At 45.1% G+C, this 25,718-nt stretch overlaps 1 protein-coding gene across 7 annotated transcripts in view; it reads right to left on the bottom strand.

The window, feature by feature from the left end:
• Positions 1 to 4,344: 4,344 nt before the first annotated feature.
• MARK3 (microtubule affinity regulating kinase 3) overlaps positions 4,345 to 25,718 on the bottom strand; it is an 88,380-nt gene continuing 67,006 nt past the window's right edge. For 2 of the 7 annotated variants that reach the window (XM_044272209.1, XM_044272203.1), the window contains 3 exons: positions 15,564 to 15,590; positions 12,228 to 12,272; positions 10,002 to 11,016 (listed from right to left, as the gene is read on the bottom strand). In XM_044272209.1, the coding sequence (XP_044128144.1) occupies positions 10,671 to 11,016; positions 12,228 to 12,272; positions 15,564 to 15,590 (418 nt within the window). In that variant the 3' untranslated portion in view covers positions 10,002 to 10,670. Of the gene's footprint in view, positions 4,402 to 10,001; positions 11,017 to 12,227; positions 12,273 to 15,563; positions 15,591 to 25,718 lie in introns of those variants that run through there. The other 5 variants (XM_044272210.1, XM_044272204.1, XM_044272205.1 and 2 more) reach the window with 4 other exon arrangements.

The following is a 25,718-nucleotide window of genomic DNA, read 5'->3' as shown; positions in this document are numbered from 1 at the left end:
GGGGCAAGCACCCCAAAACAGTCGTCTACGGATAGATATCTGACTTGGTTATTTTCCCTGGTCAAATCCCAAGGCTTGTTGGAAAGTCGGATATTGACTCCTAGGGAGCCATTTCCAGGAGGTGGCACTGGTATCTCCTTGGGAGATACCTCTTTGCATGGATCCTCCACATGGGGCTATGCAGGGGGTCTCAACCATATATTGGGCCACGTCTCCGGCACAGTACATCATCCTGTCACCGGCTGACGTCCAATGTACATTCCTCATAGACAACGCTCACGGGGCGAGCGTCACTCCCGTCCAGTACACGTCTCCCCGCTGGTGCGGAACAGTTTTTAGATACGCTGCTAGGAGACCAGGAGCAATTAGAAATCAAACAGAGACCGCTTGAGCAAACACTCACAGGTTGATTTAACATGAAATATTGAGCACCGCCTGTCAAGGACATTGTCAAGGTTGCGAGTGACAACCAGCAATCTCGGCTGCTTAAAGGAGACCCGTCCTGTATCCCGACATGTCCGTTTTAGCAACTACGAGTATTTCTCATGAAATAACAATTCTGGAGCATCCACTTCTTGGGCAGTTCCTCTGTTATTCCTTCGGGAAATGCATGAATAAATTGACAGTTTTTTACCATGCCCCTTGTCCATAGGGTGAGCAAACCCTACCAACCAGGGGAAGGGTAACACCTGCTTGTGAACATATTCATGCATTTCCAGAAGGATTAACAGAGCAACCACATTTTTGTAACGGGACTTTGCTGCTATTGGTGCCGTGGTCTATTTTGTGCTGCCAAATTGGGAGACTGCATGAGTGGACATCCTAATGTGTGCAACCTGTCCATCTGCACAAGGGCGAGGAGATAAGGGGGCCCACTACTCCCTTAAGGGGTTGTCTGGGTTCAGAGCTGAAACCTAACATATCCCCTTTTTCACCCAGGCAGCCCCTCTGAGATGAGCATCGGAGTATTTCATGCTCCAAAGCTCTCCCCTGCCCTGCGTTAAATCGCGCAGGGAAAGGGCTTTTTCATTAGATTCGGTGACATATGAGGCTCTCCATGGGGACACCTAGTAGTGTTCTCGGTGATGTCCGCCCATTAGTGCCGGTGACGTCACCATCAACACTGCTAGGCGGGAGCCTCCGCCTAGCAGAGTCATAAATAGGAACAAACAGCCCTTGCCCTGCGCAATGCAGAGCATTGGAGCATGAAATGTCAGAGGGGCCAGAGGGGTAAAGATGGGGGATATGTCCAGGTTCAGCTTTTAGCTACCCACTACCAACTGCATTGCAACTAGGGGACTAGGCTTATGATTTCTACAGGTCACAATTACAGATGGATCGTTAATGGGGCACTGAGTGGAATGAGAAAAAGGGGTCCATCCTACATGGGGGCCCTCTGCTATCTAGGTCTACCTGCATCTCTGTTCATTTTCTACATTTCTTATCTTCAATTTGTCTTCTCGTGTAATGTGACCAATGCAAATAAGCATATTATAAAATGTAGAGCCTATACAGAGCAGAATTGCCATACAAGGTCTTAGTATTCAGGGTGTGAAGGGCTTAGCGGCAGAATATATTGACCTGTCTTTCTTCTTGGGTGTTATTCTCAATCATACTGTATAATTCTATGCACTTTGTTCTAGTGCCCTCTGGTGGACATTGTATGCAATTGCTATAAATGTGAATTGTGCATAAAGGAATATAGCTGATAGGCAGAAAGACAAAAAAAAAAAAATTAAAAATAAATAAAAGACAACAACTCAGCTCTGCTACATCTGGATATTGTGCTACTCCAGGTATTAGAATTGCTTTTGGTCACATTGGAGATTATTTTCAGGATTAACAATTAAAGGGGTTCTACATAATTTACACATCATATTTGGCCCATAACATTTTAGGCTACTTTCACACTGGGGTTTTGGCTTTCCGTTTGTGAGATCCGTTCAGGGCTCTGACAAGCGGTCCAAAACGGATCAGTTTTGCCCTAATGCAGGATCCGCTCAGAATGCATCAGTTTGCCTCCGTTCCGCTTTGGAGGCGGACACCAAAACGTTGCTTGCAGCGGTTTGGTGTCCGTCTGACGAAAGTGAGCCAAACGGATCCGTTCTGACACACAATGCAAGTCAATGGGGACGGATCCGTTTTCTATGACACAATAGAAAACGGATCCGTCCTCCATTGACTTTCAATGGTGTTCAAGACGGATCCGTCTTGGCTATGTTAAAGATAATACAAACGGATCCGTTCTGAACGGATGCAGACAGTTGTATTATCTAAACTGATCCGTCTGTGCAGATCCATGATGGATCCGCACCAAACGCGAGTGTGAAAGTAGCCTTACCTGCAATGATACATTGTAGCAAACCCTCAGGTCATGAGAGAGATTTCTGCTGCTGATGCATTTAGGTGACAGAGCATCCTAACTAATCCTCCATGTGTACCCATTTATTCACAGTCAGCAGAGATTTTGAAAACAGCTATGAATACTATATCTATATAATTTCTGTGTATGCCTTTGCAGTCTATGACCAATGTAGTGCACAATAACGCCACTAGATGTCGCCCAAGCTCTACTTAGGAGTGGGTAAAACCAAGTCTGATCAGATCACCAGACCCTCCATTCAGTAAAACTGGCCCTTACAGATTATTCCTTTGGAGATTACGATGCCATCAGTGTCACAGTAGTAGTCTTGTCTGTGGATTATTATGCAATGTTCTGATATATGCTTCGGAGTCCAAATTTCTCCTTATTTTAATATCTCTACTTGCAGCCAGTGAATGGAATGCTTGTGTACATTTTGTACAGACTTCTTTTTACAAGCTGAAGGCTCCTTTCAAAGTTCATGTGATTCACCTGTTATTGCTGGGCAATGCACATTTTAGTAGAAACGGCGCCCCTTGCACACATGGGCTGGGTCTGGTACTGCAACACAGTCCTGTTCAACGCCAGACATAACCCATCCCTGCTTTTATTCTAACCTTGTATAGCTCCTTTAAGACTGTTCACAACTATTAAGGCTACTTTCACACTAGCGTTATTATTTTACGGTATTGAGATCCATCTTAGGGTCTCAATACCGGAAAAAAAAAAAGATTCCGTTTTGTCCCCATTCAGTGTCAATGGGGACAAAACAACAGAACCGAACTGAGTGCAATTCCGTTCCATTTGGTTGCATTCTCATACCGGAGAGCAAACCGCAACATGCTGCAGTTTGCCTTCCGTCCTGGGAAGCGGAGCAAGACGGATCCGTCATGACCCACAATGCAAGTCAATGGGGAGGGATCCGTTTTCTCTGACACAATCGAAAACCGATTCGTCCCCTATTGACTTTCAATGGAGTTCATGACGGATCCGTCTTGGCAATGTTACAGATAATACAACCGGATCCGTTCATACCGGATGCAGATGGTTGCATTATCAGTAACAGAAGCGTTTTTGCTGAACCCTGCCCGATCCAGCAAAAGCGCTAGTGTGAAAGTAGCCTAAAAACAGATACATTTCATATTTTTTTATCCCAACCCCTGCAGTGCTACCCAGTATAGATAATAGCCCCCCATTCACAATAGAGAACACACACACAAAAAAAAAATATATATATTACACTTCATCCACTTGAATCATGCAGACACTCGCTCCTTAATGGATGCTGCAGGACCTGATGTCATCATGCCACAGGTCCTGCTGCATTCAGTGAGGAACGAGGGGGTCAAGGTGCGAGTGTGGTGTCCTCCCATGCGTTGAAGTGGATGAGATTTTAGATGAAATATCCGAAGTCAATTCGCTCATCCTTAGTCCTATAGTTTAACGGCCTCTATTTACCACCAGTAAAAAAAAAAAAAAAAACAGCCATGTGATCGGCCCCCTAGAGTTTAATTGGTTCTAAAACATGCAGCAAAAAAAAAGAACTAGGGGGAAGCCATAGAAGGTAGCAGCTCCTCCTGCCATATAATACGCTGTCCGCAGCTCAGACACAGCCGTCAATGTGACAGGTACAGTCAGGTCCATAAATATTAGGACATCGACACAATTCTAACATTTTGGCTCTATACACCACCACAATGGATTTGAAATGAAACAAACCAGATTCGCTTTACCTGCAGACTGTCAGCTTTAATTTGAGGGCATTTACCTCCAAATCAGGTGAACGGTACAGGAATTACAACAGTTTGTATATGTGCCTCCCACTTGTTAAGGGACCAAAAGTAATGGGACAATTGGCTTCTCAGCTGTTCCATGGCCAGGTGTGTGTTATTCCCGCATTATCCCAATTACAATGAGCAGATAAAAGGTCCAGAGGTCATTTCCAGTCTGCTATTTGCTATTTGCATTTGGAATCTCTTGCTGTCAACTCTCACGATGAGATCCAAAGAGCTGTCACCATCAGTGAAACCATCATTAGGCTGAAAAACACAACAAACCCATCAGAGAGATAGCAAAAACATTAGGCGCGGCCAAAACAACTGTTTGGAACATTCTTAAAAAGAAGGAACGCACCGGTGAGCTCAGCAACACCAAAAGACCCGGAAGACCACGGAAAACAACTGTGGTGGATGAGCGAAGAATTCTTTCCCTGGTGAAGAAAACACCCTTCACAACAGGTGGCCAGATCAAGAACTCTCTCCAGGAGGTAGGTGTATGTGTGTCAAAGTCAACAATCAGGAGAAGACTTCACCAGAGTGAATACAGAGGGGTCACCACAAGATGTAAACCATTGGTGAGCCTCAAAAACAGGAAGGCCAGATTAGAGTTTGCCAAACGACATCTAAAAAAGCCTTCACAGTTCTGGAACAACATCCTATGGACTAGGGCTGCAGTAAACGATTATTTTAGAAATAGAGTATTCTATCGATTATTTTTTACGATTAATCGAGTATTCTAATAAGAAAAAATGAATTAATAGACTGTTTTCCTTTATAAAAACTCACCAGACCCCCTGCCATCAGTCCCCAACGCCCTTCGTTCTCCCCTTGTGCCATCAGCTCAGCAGGGATAGTGCGCACAGTGATGTCACAGTGCAGGGATAGTGCGCACAGTGATGTCACAGTGCAGGGATAGTGCGCACAGTGATGTCACAGTGCAGGGATAGTGCGCACAGTGATGTCACAGTGCAGGGATAGTGCGCACAGTGATGTCACAGTGCAGGGATAGTGCGCACGGTGATGTCACAGTGCAGGGATAGTGCGCACGGTGATGTCACAGTGCAGGGATAGTGCGCACGGTGATGTCACAGTGCAGGGATAGTGCGCACGGTGATGTCACAGTGCAGGGATAGTGCGCACGGTGATGTCACAGTGCAGGGATAGTGCGCACGGTGATGTCACAGTGCAGGGATAGTGCGCACGGTGATGTCACAGTGCAGGGATAGTGCGCACGGTGATGTCACAGTGCAGGGATAGTGCGCACGGTGATGTCACAGTGCAGGGATAGTGCGCACGGTGATGTCACAGTGCAGGGATAGTGCGCACGGTGATGTCACAGTGCAGGGATAGTGCGCTCGGTGATGTCACAGTGCAGGGATAGTGCGCACAGTGATGTCACAGTGCAGGGATAGTGCGCACGGTGATGTCACAGTGCAGGGATAGTGCGCTCGGTGATGTCACAGTGCAGGGATAGTGCGCTCGGTGATGTCACAGTGCAGGGATAGTGCGCTCGGTGATGTCACAGTGCAGGGATAGTGCGCTCGGTGATGTAACAGTGCAGGGATAGTGCGCTCAGTGATGTCACAGTGCAGGGATAGTGCGCACAGTGATGTCACAGTGCAGGGATAGTGCGCTCAGTGATGTCACAGTGCAGGGATAGTGCGCACAGTGATGTCACAGTGCAGGGATAGTGCGCACAGTGATGTCACAGTGCAGGGATAGTGCGCACAGTGATGTCACAGTGCAGGGATAGTGTGCACAGTGATGTCATGGTGAAGGGATATACCCACATCAGAGACTAAAAGGAAACAAAACCCAAACCACCCTGAACCAGCCACTAACGACAGGGGGTGCTCTAACACCCTATGCTGCCAATCATCAGCCCCTCTAAACAAGGCCAGTGAGCACTACTACCCCTATCATCCTCTGGCCATTCCGGCACAGGTGACACAGCTCTAACTAGAAGTCCATGCTCCACCACTGGGTGGTAAACGTGTTATCATAGGGGTTCTCCCTGCTGGGACACACATGGCGAGCACTAATCACACAGTGCCCCTCCACACATGCAGCCACTTACCAGCCTTCCGCTGATAACCAGCAGCCAGCAGTTCTGATCTGTACCGCCACTCGCGCCCCGTCTCCTCCGCTGCCAGCCACTCAGCACCGGGTCATAGTGCGCGCTTACGTGCACTATGACCTGACGATGTGTCAGGATACAGTGCGGCGGGTGACCACGGAGCGGTGAGTAATAGCAAGCGCTTCACTCCCGCTCCATGGTCACATGACACAAACGAATCCTCGATGCAAAAAATTTGCGTTGAGGATTATTTTGTGTCGAATTACTCGATTAAATCGAGTAATCGTTTCAGCCCTACTATGGACAGATGAGACCGAGATCAACTTGTACCAGAGTGATGGGGAGAGAAGAGTATGGAGAAGGAAAGGAACTGCTCATGGTCCTAAGCATACCACCTCATCAGTGAAGCATGGTGGTGGTAGTGTCATGGCGTGGGCATGTATGGCTGCCAACGGAACTGCTTCTCTTGTATTTATTGATGATAATTTAGTGACTGCTGACAAAAGCAGCAGGATGAATTCTGAAGTGTTTCGGGCAATATTATCTGCTCATCTTCAGCCAAATGCTTCAGAACTCACTGGACGGCGCTTCACAGTGCAGATGGACAATGACCCAAAGCATACTGCAAAAGCAACCAAAGAGTTTTTTAAGGGAAAGAAGTGGAATGTTATGCAATGGCCGAGTCAATCCCCTGACCCGAATCCGATTGAGCATTTCACTTGCTGAAGACAAAACTGAAGGGAAAATGCCCCAAGAACGAGCAGGAACTGAAGACAGCTGCAGTAGAGGCCGGGCAGAGCATCACCAGGGATGAAACCCAGCGTCTGGTGATATCTATGCGTTCCAGACTTCAGGCTGTAATTGACTGCAAAGGATTTGCAACCAAGTATTAAAAAGTGAACGTTTGAATTATGATTATTATGTCCCCAAAAATTTTTGAATTGTGTAGATGTCCCAATATTTATGGACCTGACTGTATATCTGTTTGTAAATCTTATATAAACATCTTCATAAAGTATAACTGTAAATTTTTATTTTATTTGCTAGTTTATTAGAGCTAGACATGAATACCTGAGTTAGTCTGTCAATAATTGTCAAAAGATCTGTAATTACCTTATAATAACAGCTTTCATTAATGTCCCCTGTCCCTTTCCACTGCTCCCCTAAAAGACAGTTGCTATGACTTGTCTGTCTCTGGCTAAGAAGAGAGGAAGACAGAGGGGCGGTCCTTCACACTGCATGCCTGCATTAGGCTTCAGAGTGAGGAGGCGTGTCTCAGTAATCCAATCTGATTGGCTGGCAGAGAGCTGCTGGCTACAGCAAGTGTGTATGGGAAGGAAGGGATGGTAGTTTTGGCCTCAGAGAACTGGCAGAGGAGCCATCTTGAGAAGATCCTCATATTGTAGGATTCAAGACAGCTGTAACTAAGGGGAAAACAGTGGTATGTGAAGAAACTAAAGATTGCTTTATGCATAATCCTGCTGCAGCAGTAACATATGCTAAATTTTATTTATTTTTTTATGAAAACATGACAGTTATCCTTTAGAGGCATTTTCTGGTAGTTCGATATTGATAGGCTGTCCTTAGGATAGGTTATCCATATCAGATTGGTTTGGGTCTGACAGCCGGAACCTTCACCGATGGTCAGAGTACTTCAGCTCCGTTCCTATTCACTTGAATGGGAGCTGCAGTACCCGGCGCGACCACTACACAATGGACAGAACCTTCTGCTGTATGTGTACAGCTTCCAGTGCTGGTGGCTGCCTGAAATAGCCGATTAGTGGATGATGCCAGACCCCAAACAACCCGATATGGATGCTTTATTCCGAGAACATCCCATCAACATCTAAAGGCTGTATTACACTGGCCGATAATAGCTAATGAGCGTTGCAGACAAGAATAGACACTCTATATAGAGCCGGCCATGTGCGGTCCGCAAAATGAGGAAAGCACACGGCCGGTATCTGTGTTTTGCAGATACGCAATTTGCAATGTGTGTATTCAGACATCAGTCTCTTAGCACGGTCCGTGGTTTTAGCCCGGAAGCACGCTCTATTTTGTCCGTGTTCACAGATCCATCACGCCCATTATAGTCCATGGGTCCGTGAAAACCACGGATGCTATCCGTGTTTCACTGATCATTAGAAAGAAATGCTTTAAAAATAAAATAAAAATTCAGCTGTGCAGTGTCCGTGAAACGCAGATGACACACGGAACCAACACTGACGTCTTAATGGAGGCATCACTAACCACCTTTTTACGGATTTAAGCACGGACGTGTGAATGAGGCTTAAGGCATAACCTATCTGGTTTTTCTTCCCTGACCTCATTGCCTTAAAATGTGGAAGCTGCAACATAGAGTCTAAACAAGACGTCATTTTAGAAGATTACAAATGACCTCCACCAATCCAAAATTACGGTAGCAGCAGGTTACCTGCTACCAAGTCACGTGGATCTAACCAGTGTATATTGTGGTGTCCACCACAGGGTCTTCTGGGCATCTACCGCCTTTGACAAGTGTATTGCAGGATCTCACAGTATGTATAAAACATCAGGCAATGGTATCAGGACCGCTTTCCTTCTTGTGATCAAGATACCATCACTCCCAGTACCCAAATCCCCTTCCGCCACCTTGGGTGCTGGGCTGCCCAACCAGAGAACAGTTTCCACTCTTTACTTTTCATCTGCTGATATTAGAATTTTTACCTGACCACACGCCATTTTCTCGGCAAGTGACCAATATAATGGATTATGACGATACGGCTCCTCTTCCAAAAACTGCTCCAAACCTGACCACTAGTTTATATTGCACCTCAGTCCCGTTCACTTCAATGGTGCTGAGCGGCAATACCAGGCAACCCTTTGGACAGGTGTGGTGCTGTTTGTCACATTTATATAAAAAATTAAAAAATAAATGTTCACACTAGCATCAAGGCTTCTGCTCATATCAGAGACCACTTTTGGAACTGATGGCAACAAATCCTGACCACACCATTGACTTTATAAAAGGAGTCTGCGTTCACATCTGCGAAGGCTCTCAAAACCGCAGCACTTTCATTCATTGTCAATGAGGACAAGACTGCACAAACCAGAAAGGAGTGCGCCAGAATGCATTCTGTTCTGGTTTGTTGCGTTCCCATGCCGGACACAAAAAAAAAAATGCTGCAAGCAGCATAGGAAACTGAAGCCATCGGATCTGGCACCAAAAGACCATGTAAGTAAATGGTGCCAGATCCGTTTTTTTTTTTTTTCAGACATGGTTTCTTCATTTTCAATATAATACAACTGGATACGTTCTGAACGGATGCTGCCAGTTGTGTAATTAGAACGGAACCTCAAAACCAGACAGCAATGGTGTTCAAGACGGACCCATATCCCTATGTTAAAGATAATACAAACGGATCCGTTATGAACGGATGCATGCGGTTGTATTATCGGTGCAGATCCGTCTGTACAGATGCGTGACAGATCCGCACCAAACGCGAATGTGAAAGTAGCCTTAGTCATGCAGAAGACCATAGAAGTCAGTCGCTGAGTGGCACTGCCCACAAAACTCCTGAACATAAACTGTATAAAACACACGTTTTACTGAACCTTCACCCATAAAACTATCCATCAGTCTTCTCTGCTCCTCCTGCTCCAAAACATGCCGCCTGCAGATTGCACTGCAAGTTTTCCCTCTAAAAAAATAAACCAAAAAATAACAATAATATAAAAGAATTAGAATAAGAGCCGTTATTTTCTATGGAAAGACTCGAGTGTCTAGAAAGGAACACAGACTTCATTTTCGGTTTCTTTAGCAGGAACACTGTTTAATCGCTGCCCATATCATCACGCTCATAAATTACAATTCTCACACTTTATCACTGAATTTTTTGTATTCTTTTTTTAACCTTCCCGAACAGGACAATGAAAATACTGTCAAGAGAAAATGTGCCGTTAACACTCATGCAATCTAAGGAGTGTTAAAAAAATTAAATAAAAAAAGTAAAACAAAACCATCGCTGTTACAGGAGGTCTGGGTTTAGCAACTGCCATTTTTTTTGTGTGTGCTCTCTCTACGCAAACGCAACATCCATACTTGCACAGGCATACATGATGGATATCAATAAGGAAATATAATAGTTGATAGGAATCCCCAGGAACAGAAAAAAAGCCAAAAAATAAATTACATGGTAGGCAACTTTAATGCTGTAGTGCACTTATATATATATTTATATATATAAAAAAAAAATAAAAAAAATTAAAACAAAAAAGTCCAACTCTCCCCCTCGTTCCAGCAGCTTGTTCCGTTTGTGATATCATAATTCAGGAGATGCAGGAATTATTGCCTAAATAATTCTATACATTAAACCAGTGTTCTCAGGGGGGAAAAAAAACACTTTGAATTGCTACGTAATTTACAACATGATTGTTCGCCCTCCCCACCCACCCCCCCCCCCACCTCCTCATTTTACAGTTTTAACTCATTGGCAATTTTGGAAGCAATGTTTTTGAAAGCTATGGATGTCCCAGATATCCGCTTGAAGCGCACCCCGTTCAGAGAGAGCCTTGGCAGTTTGCACACTTCCATTTCCCATTGGACGAGATTCTCGGCGTGGCCGTCCCCGTGGACGCAGAAGAGTAAGAAGCGCTCTCTCTGCTCATAGTCACAATTGTTGGCGTCTAGGACCTTGCGAATCTCGCGCATCATGTCGCTGGGGTCCATGGAACTGGTTGTTTTCATGCTCCAGGTGAAACGCAGCGACCTTGGCTTTGACTCTTTGTTCTCGTCTTTCTGGTCCCCTGACACATTACGACTAGAAGAGAAGAGAAGTTACTCTTTTGTAGGAATTCAAGTCCAGGGGTGCGGTGGGAAGGGGGGGGGGGGGTGGTGGAGGGTCAAGATTGGAAAACATACAATTTCTAACTGGGGCTAGCCTTACGTTACAGACCAAAGGCCATAAGTACATGGACAGTCAGTCTGCACTAAGGGGCATTTACTATCCTCTCCTCAAAATAATGTGACCACTAAACCAAGCCCTTCAATCGGCCTCTTCTGCCAAGGTCAATGGGAAAATTGTGAAAATATGGCCGCCATCATGGCCTGTCACATAGCCCTCCGAGACTTCTTAAACAGTAAGGACAGTGATATATCCCACCACAAAGACGGGTCACTTGTCTACTCAAAAATATCTATATTTAAAAAAATTTAAACTAGACAAATTTTATTGGTGATTTTTTTTTTAAAGGGGGAGGGGGGTGCGCTTTCACTGTATAGATATGGGGTATGATAACTGGCATAAGCCTCAAGGAGCACATTCCATTACAAGGGTATGTACACTTGTGCAACCAACTGTTACAGCTCCAATGTATCTAAAAGGAGGTGAAAATGGTCATTAAAAAAAAAAATATAAACCTGACCATGTTGTGCATAAAGCTTTTTACACATTCTTGCGTCTCCATGGCTACAGACTACAAATAAAGCCTGTGTGTAGTCTGATCCAGTAGACGCGTTTCTTCCTTCCCTCAGTCTGTGAGAAGGATAAGGGACGGAGTGATGAGTACAGGACTTTAAAGTCTGCAACCATGGTGATACATAGGTTTGCATAAGAGCTGTATACACAAAACGGTTACATTTGAAAAGTTATTAAATTTTTTAAAGCTTTGGAGAAAGAAAATAGGGCTGCAAAAGCATACATCCCCTTTAAGGAGAGAATATTACAAATCTACTATGGGCTTCAGAGATGGCTACAAACCACAGACCTTCCCAAAAATGTTCTAAGCCGATGGAGAATGTGGCCTTTGAATAGTGAAAAGATATGGGATGTAGTTCCCCCCCCCCCCCCGAGAACCATGGTCTATATTCTGCCCCCTCCGAGAGACGACTACCCCCAGCATACAATGAGACAGACCCACATGCAGACATTCACAAACTCAATGTAACGGATGCAGGAACGACATGCACATTCTCATGGAAGGGTTAAAGGAATGCTTATGGGTGATGTTAAAATAAGAATATTCCCCTCACCTGGAGCCCTCATATCTCCCGTTTCGCTCAGGTTCGGTCGGGAGCCTCAATGAAAACAATACAAGAAAAAAAAAAAAAAAAAGCAAAGACAAGCAAAAGAGAAGAGAAATCTTACACTGGTGTTCAAAAGCTGATCAGATTTACAAGAGGAAAATTCACAGCGTCCCTGTCATCGGTACATAATAGAGGCACAGAGGCAGGTGCGGCTATATTATATATATCCTCTGGTATAATCAGCCCATCCTATATCAGAAAAGAAGGTGCACCTTTAAGGGGACCTCCTGACACGTCCGTTTTAGAAAATAATTGCATTCCACGTGTAACGATTAGTGATCAGCGAAGATGACAAAACTTTGATTTGGCTGCTTCACCGAATTTCACAAAAATTCACTTTGTGACGATTTACTTCGTCAGGAACTGCGTTTGTTTGTAAGCAGCGGGTGCAATGATGGGGAACAGCAATTGTGCCGCTCTCCGTCACTGAACCGCTCAGATTCGCGTTCATCTTAAAAGATAAAAAAATAATAATGTTATAGAGCAGGAGCTGAGCAGATTGATATATAGCTTGTATTTTATTCATTTATATCTCTGCTCATACTGGTCTTTGACGTCCAGGAGCCGGTCCTATCAGTGATTGACAAAAAGAGAAAAAAGGTCCAGTTCTGTTAAAATGTTACCTTTATTTTTCAGTGCAGATAAAAGCCAGTTACAGTCCAGTCTACATGTCTCATGAGTAAGGATCGCTATCGTCTCTGATCCGAAATATGTAGACTGGACTGTAACTGGCTTTTATCTGCACTGAAAAATAAATGTAACATTTTAACCGAGCTGGACCTTATTCACTTTTTACTCAAGCAACGCTGTGGTTCTTGGCGTGGTCCGACAGGGTTTGAGCACGCCTATACTGTCTCTTTGCCCTATCAGTGATTGACAGCCTTCCCTCTATGACTGAGAATACAGAGAGAGCTGTCAATCACTGATAGGACCGCCTCCTGGACTTCAAAGACCAGAAAGAGCAGGAATTTAAATGAATGAAATTCAAATTCTACTGAATCTTTTCCTATAAAACTATACATCAATCTGCTCAGCTCCTCCTGCTCTATAACATACTGTCTGCAGATCAGACACCATGTTCAACGTAACAGGTTCCCTTTAAGTTTGACAAGTTTTTCAAAAAAAGACCCCTATAGAAACTGTGCACCTCATCTGTACAATCTTATGGTTCTGGGAGGATATGGATGATTCAGCATACGATTCCTTGGTCCTAGTGTCATGGTAAGCTGAGCCTACAGGATATTATAAGCTGTGCACCACAGGCTCTTTTCCGACGGTGTGCGATTACAGCATCTATCACGGGAAAGTTCCTGGCACATCCTTTAAATGGACGCATAGGCTCCCATTACACTAATGGGCACATAAAGAGCGTCTTCTGTCTCCGTTCAACGGCACCGGCAGGGTTTCATTTTTTTTACTGCATGGAACAGGGCTGAAGACCGCACTACTCCATGCAGGGGTATCGGGTAAAATATACCGCATTGTTTTATGGGCCCATTTAGAGGATGAGCCGGGTGTTTTTCTGGCATGACATATGGACACTCAAGACAGTCTGAAAACAGCCCGAGTGTTCACAAGTGACTGAAAATCCAGCAGAAAGATCTATAGCGGATTTTGCTGCAATTCCATGTAAAAAAAAAAATCACAATATAATTGCATGTATTACATGTGTTTTTTAATAGCAGAAAAGCCATTGTATCCCACCCTCTCCATTGAAAAGGGTGAAATCCGCAGAAGAAATCTGATGTATAAATGGACATGTACACTGACTTTTTTTTTGTACAAAGCATGTGGATGAGAATTCAGAAATTCTCATCCACTTTGCCGGTACTGTACAACACTGCAGATTTGCCGATTTGCCGAAACAAAATTCCACGATAGCAGATCTGCAGGTAGTCAGTCACGTGTGACCCAAGCCTTAAAGGGGTTGTCTCATCTCAGACAATGGGGTAATATCGCTGGGATATGTCCCCATTGTCTGATGGGTGCGGGTCCCACTGCTGAGACCCGCATCTACATCAAGAACTGAGCGGGCCAACGTGGTGGTTGAAGGATTTCGGCCCGGCCACCAAGTGCTCTCCCCATAGAAGTGAATGGGAGTGCACCGCGCATGACCGGCCATTTTTGGCAGCCCCATAGAAATGAATGGAGGGCGGCTGCGCATGCGCAGTGCATCCTCCACCACTTTTGGGGCTCCGTCCCTGCTGGAACCCGCACCTATCAGACAAAGGGGGCATATCCTAACAATATGCCCCCATGGTCTCAGATTAGACAACCCCTTTAAGGCAGCCATACAAATTCAATAGCTGTTGGCCGATAACACACTAGTTTGTATGGGGGCTTTAAGATTCTTGTGCGCATGAACCCCAACAGTGTAATGCATTTTAGTCATGTCACCTCTACTCAAGATCCGTATCAGATCAGTAGGGGTTTCGACACCCTGCACCTCTCCATCGGCTGTTCTGAAGCATCTCTGGAACTACACAGCATTGTCCATTGGGCAATGAGAGCAGCGCTGCAGTAACCAGCTCCATCTACTGCACAACGGAGGAAGCTGTGGAGTTCCGACACGCATCAGCTGGGGTGCAGGGCGTCAGACCACCTCCCATCAGATATTGACTGCCTTGTCCTGAGGATAGGCCACCAGTATAAAAATCCTAGACAATCCTTTTAATGCTACTACGGCAACCCAAGAGCAAGCAGAGTGCAGCAGCAGCAGGCAAGACACCAGGATAGGAGAAGATAAGGCATAGTAGTCGGCATCATGATATTCAACAGGAAACCCACTGAACTGCAAAGTATGGAACCCCAGTTTCTATGTAAAGGGCATATTGTAGTACTTGTGCTAACGCTACACTCCCTGTAATAGTGTAGTGTGTAGATGCGGACGTGTATGCTGAGCTAGGCTAGAAAGAAGGGAAACAATTTGTAGTCTTATATAAGCCCCCCCCCCCCCTTCTGCCCCACAAACTTACCGTACAATACATAACTTTGATTTTAACTTTAACACCACAAACCTTCTGCTGCTCGCATGCCAAGTGTGTATTAGTAAAAATGAAACATGAAATTTTATGACACTCATGACTATGGTTGCAAAGTGTGCAGGACATGCTCAGCGGATTAAAAGTCATATCAACCAGTGAAAAGTAGATAAAGACGCCGTCTCGATCAAATTTAGTTTTCAGCAGAAAGTTTAGTATTCAGGAAAAAAATCAGATCCAGGAAGGCAAGTTATACAGGGAAAATAAACTAAATAAAAGTACATAGCAACTTAAATCCTACCTTTTTATAAATCTGAATGACATGTTTCTAAAAATACAAAAAAAAAAAAAAGAAAAGTCAAAGTAAAAAAAATTAAAGATAAGCAAAAAAAAAAAAAGCAAACCAGTTCTTGTGCATTATGTCACAATCAACATCATTGGCCCTGATGGGAACATACACTGGAGGAAAGGTAAGTTAGGCTACTTTCACACTGGCGTTTCTGGGTCCGCTTGTGAGATCCGTTTCAGGGCTCTCACAAGCGGCCCAAAACTGATCAGTTCAGCCCCAATGCATTCTGAATGGATCCGTTCAGAATGCATCAGTTTGGCTGCGTTGTGCCTAAATTCCACTCTGGAGGCGGACACCAAAACGCTGCTTGCAGCGTTTTGGTGACCGCCTTACGATACGAAGCCAAACGGATCTGTCCTGACTTAGGCCTCCTGCACACGACAGTTTTTTTTCACGGTCCGCAAAAACGGGGTCCGTGATCCGTTACCGTTTTTTCGTCCGTGGGTCTTCCTTGATTTTTGGAGGATCCACGGACATGAAAAAAAAGTCGTTTTGGTGTCCGCCTGGCCGTGCGGAGCCAAACGGATCCGTCCTGAATTACAATGCAAGTCAATGGGGACGGATCCGTTTGATGTTGACACAATATGGTGCCATTTCAAACAGATCCGTCCCCATTGACTTTCAATGTAAAGTCTGGAGTTCTTTTATACCATCGGATTGGAGTTTTCTCCAATCCGATGGTATATTTTAACTTGAAGCGTCCCCATCACCATGGGAACGCCTCTATGTTAGAATATACTGTCGGATATGAGCTACTTCGTGAACCTCAGATCCGACAGTATATTCTAACACAGAGGCGTTCCCATGGTGATGGGGACGCTTCAGGTTAGAATACACTACAAACTTTGTACAAGACTGCCCCCTGCTGCCTGGCAGCACCCGATCTCTTACAGGGGGATATGATAGCACAATTAACCCCTTCAGGTGCGGCACCTAAAGGGGTTAATTGTACTATCATATTCCCCTGTAAGAGATCAGGGCTGCCAGGCAGCAGGGGGCAGACCCCCCCCCCCCCCCTCCCCAGTTTGAATATCGTTGGTGGCACAGTGTGCGCCCACCATCGCCCCCCCCCCTCCCTCCCTCTATTGTATTAAATCGTTGGTGGCACAGTGTGCCAACCACCATCGCCCCCCCCCTCCCTCTATAGCAGTTACAACATTGGTGGCAGTGTGCGGCCTCCCATTCCACCCCCCCCCCATCATTGGTGGCAGCGGAGTTCCGATCGGAGTCCCAGTTTAATCGCTGGGGCTCCGATCGGTAACCATGGCAACCAGGACGCTACTGCAGTCCTGGTTGCCATGGTTACTTAGCAATAGTACAATTGTAGAAGATTCATACTTACCTGCATGCTGCTGCGATGTCTGTGTCCGGCCGGGAGCTCCTCCTACTGGTAAGTGACAGGTCTGTGCGGCGCATTGCTAAAGAACTGTCACTTACCAGTAGGAGGAGCTCCCGGCCGTTCACAGACATCGCAGCAGCAAGCAGGCAAGTATGAATCTTCTACTGTTGTACTATTGCTAAGTAACCATGGCAACCAGGGCTGCAGTAGCTTCCTGGTTGCCATGGTTACCGATCGGAGCCCCAGCGATTAAACTGGGACTCCGATCGGGACTCCGCTGCCACCAATGATGGGGGGGGGGGGGGGGGGGGGGGGGAATGGGAGGCCGCACACTGCCACCAATGTTGTTACTGCTATAGAGGGAGGGGGGGCCGATGGTGGTTGGCACACTGTGCCACCAACGATTTATTACAATAGAGGGAGGGAGGGGGGGACGATGGTGGTTGTCACACTGTGCCACCAACGATTTATTACAATAGAGGGAGGGAGGGGGGGGGGGCGATGGTGGGCGCACACTGTGCCACCAACAATATTCAAACTTGGGAGGGGGGGGTCTGCCCCCTGCTGCCTGGCAGCCCTGATCTCTTACAGGGGAATATGATAGTACAATTAACCCCTTTAGGTGCCGCACCTGAAGGGGTTAATTGTGCTATCATATCCCCCTGTAAGAGATCGGGTGCTGCCAGGCAGCAGGGGGCAGTCTTGTACAAAGTTTGCAGTGTATTCTAACTAGAAGCTTCCCCATCACCATGGGAACGCTTCTGTGTTAGAATATACTGTCGGAAATAAGTTTTCACGAAGTGAAAACTTAGATCAGAAAAAGCTTTTATGCAGACGGATCTTCGGATCCGTCTGTATGAAAGCAACCTACGGCCACGGATCACGGACACGGATGCCAATCTTGTGTGCATCTGTGTTCTTTCACGGACCCATTGACTTGAATGGGTCCGTGAACCGTTGTCCGTCAAAAAAATAGGACAGGTCATATTTTTTTGACGGACAGGATACACGGATCACGGCCTCGGCTGCAAAACTGTGCATTTTCCGATTTTTCCACGGACCAATTGAAAGTCAATGGGTCCGCGAAAAAAAAAGGAAAACGGCACAACGGCCACGGGTGCACACAACGGTCGTGTGCAGGAGGCCTTACAATGTAAGTCAATGGGGACAGATCAGTTTTCACTGACACAATATGGTGCAATTGAAAACGGATCCGACCCCCATTGACTTTCAATGTAAGTCAGGACAGATCAGTTTTGACTTTTTTTTGTTTATGTTTTTTTTTAAGAATAATGCAAACGGATCCGTTCTAAATGGATACAAGCGTTTGCATTATCGGTGCGGATCCGTCTGTGCAGATAAAAGACTGATCCACACCGAACGCAGGTGTGAAAGTAGCCTTACATAAGGCATGCATATTTAACAAAAAAATTGGGAAAATTAGACATAATACGTGTCCATAAAATTATTTTCTCCAAATCATACTTTCAAGTACCAGGACTAGAATTTCTGAGATTCTCCACCAAAATGTACACAAATCTGATTAATAAGGCAGGAGGAGAGGGGAAATCACCACATGTCTATGCTTTACTCAATGACTGTGTGCATCCGTAGTCACTCTCATGAATTAGCTGTTCAGATCATACAAGACACATTGGCACGACAAAGTCGAGAAAAAAGGAATCCGGTAGCAGTCACAGCCTGCTTCTTTCAACTGGGACCTTCTTTATTAATCAGATTTTTCCAAAAGCAAGATTAGGTGAGCTCTAAGGCTACCTGCACACGTTGATGATTATGCACATTTTTTCCACATGGATTCTCATGCAGAAAAACCTCATGCACACGAACGTTGTTTTGGTCCTCATCCGAGCCGCATTTTTTACGGCTCGGATGCGGAACCATTCACTTTAATAGGGCCGCAAAAGATGCGGACACCACTCTGTGGCCCAGCAAAAAATAAAAAATATAGAAAATGTCCTATTTTTGTCCATTTTGCAGACAAGAACAGGCATTTCTATTATGGGCATGCGCTCCGCAAATTGCAGAACGTACATGGGCGGCCATCCGTGTTTTGCAGATCGCAAAATACAGCACGGTCGTGTGCATGAGGCCTAATACAGTACCAGCAAAGTATGAATTTAGACAAGTCTCATGTAAACTTTTTCTTTAATGCAGAAATTTACCTGTCATGTGGATTTTGAACTCTGCAGCACGTCAATTGTTTGTGCGATTTCACGCTTTTCAATGGAAGAGTGAGATCTGTGGCAAAATTGCATCAAATCCACGACTAAGGCTACTTTCACACTGGCGTTTTGGCTTTGTTTGCGAGATCCAAAACGGATCAGTTTTGTCCTAATGCGTTCTGAATGGAAAAGGATCCGCTCAGAATGCATTAGTTTGCCTCTGTTCCGTCTCCATTCCGCTCTGGAGGCGGACACCAATTCGCTGCTTGCAGCGTTTTGGTGTCCGTCTGACGAAACAGAGCCAAACTGATCCGTCCTGACACACAATGTAAGTCAATGGGACGGAACAATTTTCTATGACACAATCTGGCACAATAGAAAACTGATCCGTCCTCTATTGACTTTCAATAGTGTTCAAGACAGATCCGTCCTGGCTATGTTACAGATAATACAATCTGATTTGTTCTGAACGGATGCAGACGTTTGTATTATCTGAACGGATCCATCTATGCAGGTCTATGACCGATCCGCAAACACGAGTGCAAAAGTAGCCTTAGATGTGGATTTGGTGTGTAAATGTACAGAAATTAACTTAGTCCTCCCACAACCATGCAAATGAGGATTGGGCACGGATTTCTGTGCGTTTCTGCCCTAAAATCTACATGTTGCTTGTGGTTTTTGTTGCGGATTTGACTCCACACATACTGCGGGTTTCTAAACGTGCTTTGAAGGTCATTTTCTGCACGGACCGAAAAAGCAGAGCGTACAAGAGATTTGTCAAATTTCATTACTTTGCTGGTTCTGTATTACACAGCGGTTTTTAAGCATGAAAATCCACAATGTGGGCAGGGCAGGCTAATAGATCATGGAATACAACTCCACACACCTGTAAAACAGAAGACAACTTTATGGAATGAATACAAATATACAGACATCTAGATACAGATAAGATATATTCACAACAATAATGGGTGTTGTAGTAGAAGGTAAGTACCTCCCAGTTTAGAAGGCAAGGGGTGAGGAAAGTTGTAGAAATGACCCGTACAATTTTTTTCTGGGATCATTTAAATGAATTGGCTAATTTTTTTTAATTTTTTTTATAAAAGGTGCCCTCCCAGAAACAGCACCCCTCTCGTGTATGGGCCGTGCCCGTTACTGCAGCCCTGCCTCATTCACTTGTGTAGCTTCTAACTTCTGTAATTCAGCAGTAATGGAGAGGATTACAGATTTCATATAAATTGTATGGTTGTACGTTTGTTTTTTGTTACATTATCCAATATTTTTTATTTTATTGATCAAGGCCTCATGCTTTGAGGATATAAATTCCTCCACTAAATTGAATGCGATAACATTTGGAATTGGAGATTAGAGGATTTAAATGTGGCAGAATGACCTGAAAATATTGTAGCAGATTCAACAATATAGAAGGGCTGTAACTTCCACAAAAACAGATTTTTTTTTTTTGCCCCATAGTCCTATAAATGACAAATAATTGATGAACAAAACTGAAGTTCAATTAAAGATGATCGATCAGCTGCAGTGCTTCCGGTGAGCGCCACATCACATTCATCGGTCACATGGCCTAGCTGCCGCTCAGTCCCATTCAAGCACGGCCACTATACGTCCCTTTTCAAACGGATGAACGAACAGAACATACCAAGCACAGCGCCATGCAATGTATAGTGGCTGGACTTGGTACTGCAGCCTACCTACATTCACTTAAATTGGACTGAGCTGCACCTAGGCCATGTGACATCACTGGCCTAGGAAGAGACTGCAGCATTTACTGGAGCAGCCCCTTCAAACTGCTTATCATGGGGGAAGGGTGTTGGACCCCCACCAATAAGATATTGATTACCTATCCTGAGGATAAGCTATCAATATTAAACTCCCTTTAAAAGGGACTTTTCCTCCACTTCCAACTCTGGAAAGAGCATTGCCCACCTTTTCTCCTGCACAACTACAACCTTTTGTAAATCTATAGGAACCCCCTGACCAAAACATATACTCCATTATACAATATGTCCAGTGCATGGACTGAAGGGGAAGAGAGCATGCATGACAAAGGCACTCTCTCATTGGTCCTTTCTGAATCTCTTTGTCATGCTCCACCCCCCTCAGGGGCTGTATTAGGCATAACATAGTATGCAATCTGCATTGAGGGCTATACAATATCCAGTGCTCTAGCCTAATATAGCCATGATGTAAGGATCACAGGGCCATTGCTTTCTATCAGGGATGCCCAACCTGCGGCCCTCCAGCTGTTGTAAAACAACTCCCACCATGCCCTTCTGTAGGCTGTCCGAGCATGCTGGAGGACCACAGGTTGGGCACCCCCATTATATATGCCACGACTTCAAGAATTAAGGGGGTTTCCACTTATTGATGACCTATCCTCCAGAAAGGACATCAATATCACAGCGGCGGGGGGACTGACGACCCGCATTCAGTGGCAGCTGAGCTGCTGCACCCCGGGCACGCTCACTACACAGTGGAAGGAGCCTTCTGCCTCTTGCATAGTTTCTGCCTGAAACAACTGATGGGTGTAGACGCCCGGTTATGGACCCCCACCAATCTGACATTGATGACCTATCCGGAGCATAGGAAGTCAATACTGAAATGGTGAAAACTCTTTAAAGTCTAATATTTTTCCTTTTACTCACTTTTATAGCGCCAACGTTATCATACCAACTAGTACGCTTTTAGAGCAAGTCCTAATAGGCGGGGCATGATCGATTCTAGTGTCACGCCCTGCCCCCTCAGGCACTGCACCAAGCATAACCGTACCCATTTAGCCATTGTATTCACTAGCGACAGGTTACACTTGGTGTAGGGCACATAAATTTGCATGGCAGACACTTTCCTGTGTTTCCAGACTTAACAGGGCGCCATACAAAAAAACATTTTGACATAAGAAGCCGCTAATAACATTCACAGAACTTTATGTAATGTTGGTCACAGACAGATCTTACAGTTTGGGGAATAATTCCAGTACATGAGCTGACTGAATGCTCCCAACGCGGTCTCGTTCGGCAGTCAGCCCACCATCATTATTGATCTGTCGCCATCTTGCAGGTACATTTTGTTTTTTTCAAGATACGATCTTTCAATTTTTTGAGAGGATGAGATGTCGGGGGTTGATAGCCTTCTGTCTTGTCCATGGCGAGTCCGCCATGATGGTATACAGTCGTGTTCAGCATAAATCAGACATTCCAGGAGGGGCACAAGATATGCCCTTGGCAAGCAGTATGCCAACGGATGAAGAAAAATATTCTTCCACGTGTGTATTAAATATCTGCAGCTCCGATAACCCATTACACATACGTGAATGTTATTAGAAGCTTTTACATAGACTTCACATATAAAGGTTGGGGGAGTGAGGATAAGAGACAGCAAAAGGAAAATTTCCTTCTGAAATACACTAAGTGCGGCTGAAGAACATGCAAATATGTGCTGTAAAAAAATTCTTCTAAGGCTACTTTCACACTCGCGTCTAGTGTGGATCCGTCATGGACGGATCCGTTCAGATAATACAACCGTCTGCATCCGTTTAGAACGGATCCATTTGTATTATCTTTAACATAGCCAAGACGGATCAGTCTTGAACACCATTGAAAGTCAATGGAGGACGAATCAGTTTTCTATTGCTGCCAGATCGTGTCATATAAAACGGATCCATCCCCATTGACTTACATTGTGTGTCAGGACGGATCCATTTGGCTCAGTTTCGTCAGACGGACACAAGCAAGCAGCGTTTTGGTGTCCGCCTCCAAAGTGGAATGGAGACTGTAACTGGAGGCAAACTGATGCCTTCTGAGCGGATCCTTTTCCATTCAGAATGCATTAAGGGCAAAACTGATCCGTTTTGGACCGCGTGTGAGAGCCCTGAACAGATCTCACGAAACGGAAAGCCAAAACGCCAGTAGTGAAAGTAGCCTTATCCGGCAGGATTGAAGGACAATAATACAGTATCCTGGACTATCAGGTGTACATGGGGGTGCATGGGTGTGGGTGAACGCGCAGAAGATCCGCACCAATTGCACCGCAGCCTTGTGCTTTTTATTTATAAAATGTGAAATCTGGACCTAAAACCGGAAACATAATTGTAATGCTATGGATTTCTAAATCCGCACAGCAGTTCAGTTTCTGCACAGAAAAAAAAGCTGTGTAAATGAGATTTGCTTAAAAGGGTTATTCCACGATTAATGTAAAAAACTGACATCATATAGTACATGACAATCTTTTTAAAAGGGGTTGTCCGAGTTCAGAGCTGAACCGGACATACCTTTGTTTTCGTACAGGCAGCCCCCCTGACATGAGCATCAGAGCAGTTCAGTCATTTTCAAGAGTTGCGGTGACGAAATCAGTCCCTCCATGGGGCTGCCAGGAAGCCCGGTGACGTCACCGGCACTGATGGGCAGGCCTTTAGCGTTGCCCTAGCCAGTAAAACGGCTAGGGCAGCACTAAAGCACACCCATCCGAGTCGGTGACGTCACAGAACACACTGCCGGGCAGAAGCTTCTGCCCGGCAGTGGGTTATTGTAAACAAGAGCATCGGAGCATGAACTGCTCCGATGCTCAAGTCAGGGGGGATGCCTGGGTGAAAATGGAGGGATGTCCGGGTTAAGCTCTGAACCCGGACAACCCCTTTAACTAAGCCAGAACCAGCCCTGTCCCTCACATGGATCCAGAGACCCCACCACCCCCAGTCATTGCTCTGCTTGACTTATTTCAAGGATGGAACGGAGCACGTGTCCACCTCAGTAAGGTGGACAGAAAAATGAATAAGGGAACAAACAGCAGGTGGTGCTATAGATACATTTTATTGAATAACTCAGGCAATTACAAAAGTATTCAGATCCAGGTGCTGGTTTGAAAGCTGTAGAATATTTATCGTGGGACAACCCCTTTAAATCTCATACACTTTGCTGGTACTGTATTACGCATGCAGTTTTCTGCACGTAACCCACAACATGTGCAGTTGGCCTTAAAAGGGGTATTCCTATCTCAGTCAATGGGGGCATATCGCTAGAATGTGCCCCCATTGACCGATAGGTGCGGGTCCCAGCCTCTGACACCCACACCGAGAATGGAGCCCTGAAACTTTGTGGAGGGTGTACTGCGCATGCGCAGCTGCACACCATTCATTTCTATGGGGCAGCGGAAATAGCCGATTGCTGGCTCAGCCATTTCCGTTGGCCCCATAGAAATGAATGGGACCGGTGACCGTGCAAGCACGGTGCGCTCCCATTCACTACTATAGGATAGAGCGCTTGGTGGTGGCCGGACCTGGATCCTCTGGCCACCGCTTTCCCAGCTCTGTTCTTGGTGCAGGTCCCAGAAGTGGGACCCGCACCTATCAGACAATGGGAACATATCCTAGCGATATGCCCCCATTGTCTCAGATGGGAATACCCCTTTAAATAAATTATTCCTACTTTATAAAGGTGATTGCTTATCACTAGGAGGTCCCAGGGGTCAGACCCCACACCAATCCGGAGAATGATGCATTGCTGCATCCCCTCCTTAGTTTTCACTGCACAGGCTGTGCATGGGACTGCAGCTCGCCTCATTCTCTACACCTAAATGGGGCTGGTTGCTGCTTGGCTGGTGGTCGGGGACACTTCTGTGCAGTGGAAAACAAAAAGTACATTAGTACTAAAGATTCCTTATTTTCAGGACCAGAGGTCAGCATACCCTAGAGAGGTCATCACTTTATGACATGGCAATACCCCCTTTAAATGTGTTCTCCAAGATAAGAAAAACTAAGAAATGGTTGTGAGGGCTGCGTCTAGTATTCACTTGAATCAGGCTGAGCTGCAATACCAGACACGGCCCATATACATGAATGGTGCCTTTCCCTCCCCCAATTTCAGACAACCCCTTTAAACGGACCATCCCATCAGGTCTCTGGTCTTTGATCTGCCAGAATACAGGGACTTTCCGATTATTCTAATGTATAGGTGTGGATCAATATAACATGCATCTTAATTCACTATGAAACTAAGTGTCACACAGACAGGGTATTTCTGAAAGTTTTATTAAACTTTGTTACAAGCAAGTTCGGTTGGAAACTATGTAAAAAAAATATTTTACAGACATTTTAATTTGAGATAGTTAACGCCGCAGCAGCAGGAGGATTAGATTCTTCAATGTTAGAGCCTCTGGATCTGCCAGATGTCGGGCTGCTCTTTGACGAAAGGGTCTTAAAGTTGGATTTGGAAGGTATCTTAGACTTGATTATTTTGGCCCTGAGAATTTTTTTTTTTTTTTTTTTTAGAGTTCATGTAAATCGCTGAGAACACGCATACCATAAACATTAATGTATTGCTGTTAACAGATAGGTGTAAACTACTGCTGATCGAGATATACAGCACAGGCAAATGAACAGCCCCTCAAACGGTCTCAGACCAGGGTAAATGCTTAGACTTATGTTTTTGTTTTTCCCCCAAACGACTGCAGAGAACATAATTAAAGCACAAAAAGAACATTAAGGAAACAATAATACTTTCATAATGAAAGGTACAGAAAGAAAAAATACAATACAGCTTAGGCTTTGTTCAAGGACTGGACATTGAAAAATAA

This window comes from Bufo gargarizans, chromosome 11 (assembly GCF_014858855.1).
Source record: "Bufo gargarizans isolate SCDJY-AF-19 chromosome 11, ASM1485885v1, whole genome shotgun sequence".
NCBI classification, from domain to species: domain Eukaryota; kingdom Metazoa; phylum Chordata; class Amphibia; order Anura; family Bufonidae; genus Bufo; species Bufo gargarizans.
This window is presented reverse-complemented; position numbering and strand designations above follow the sequence as displayed.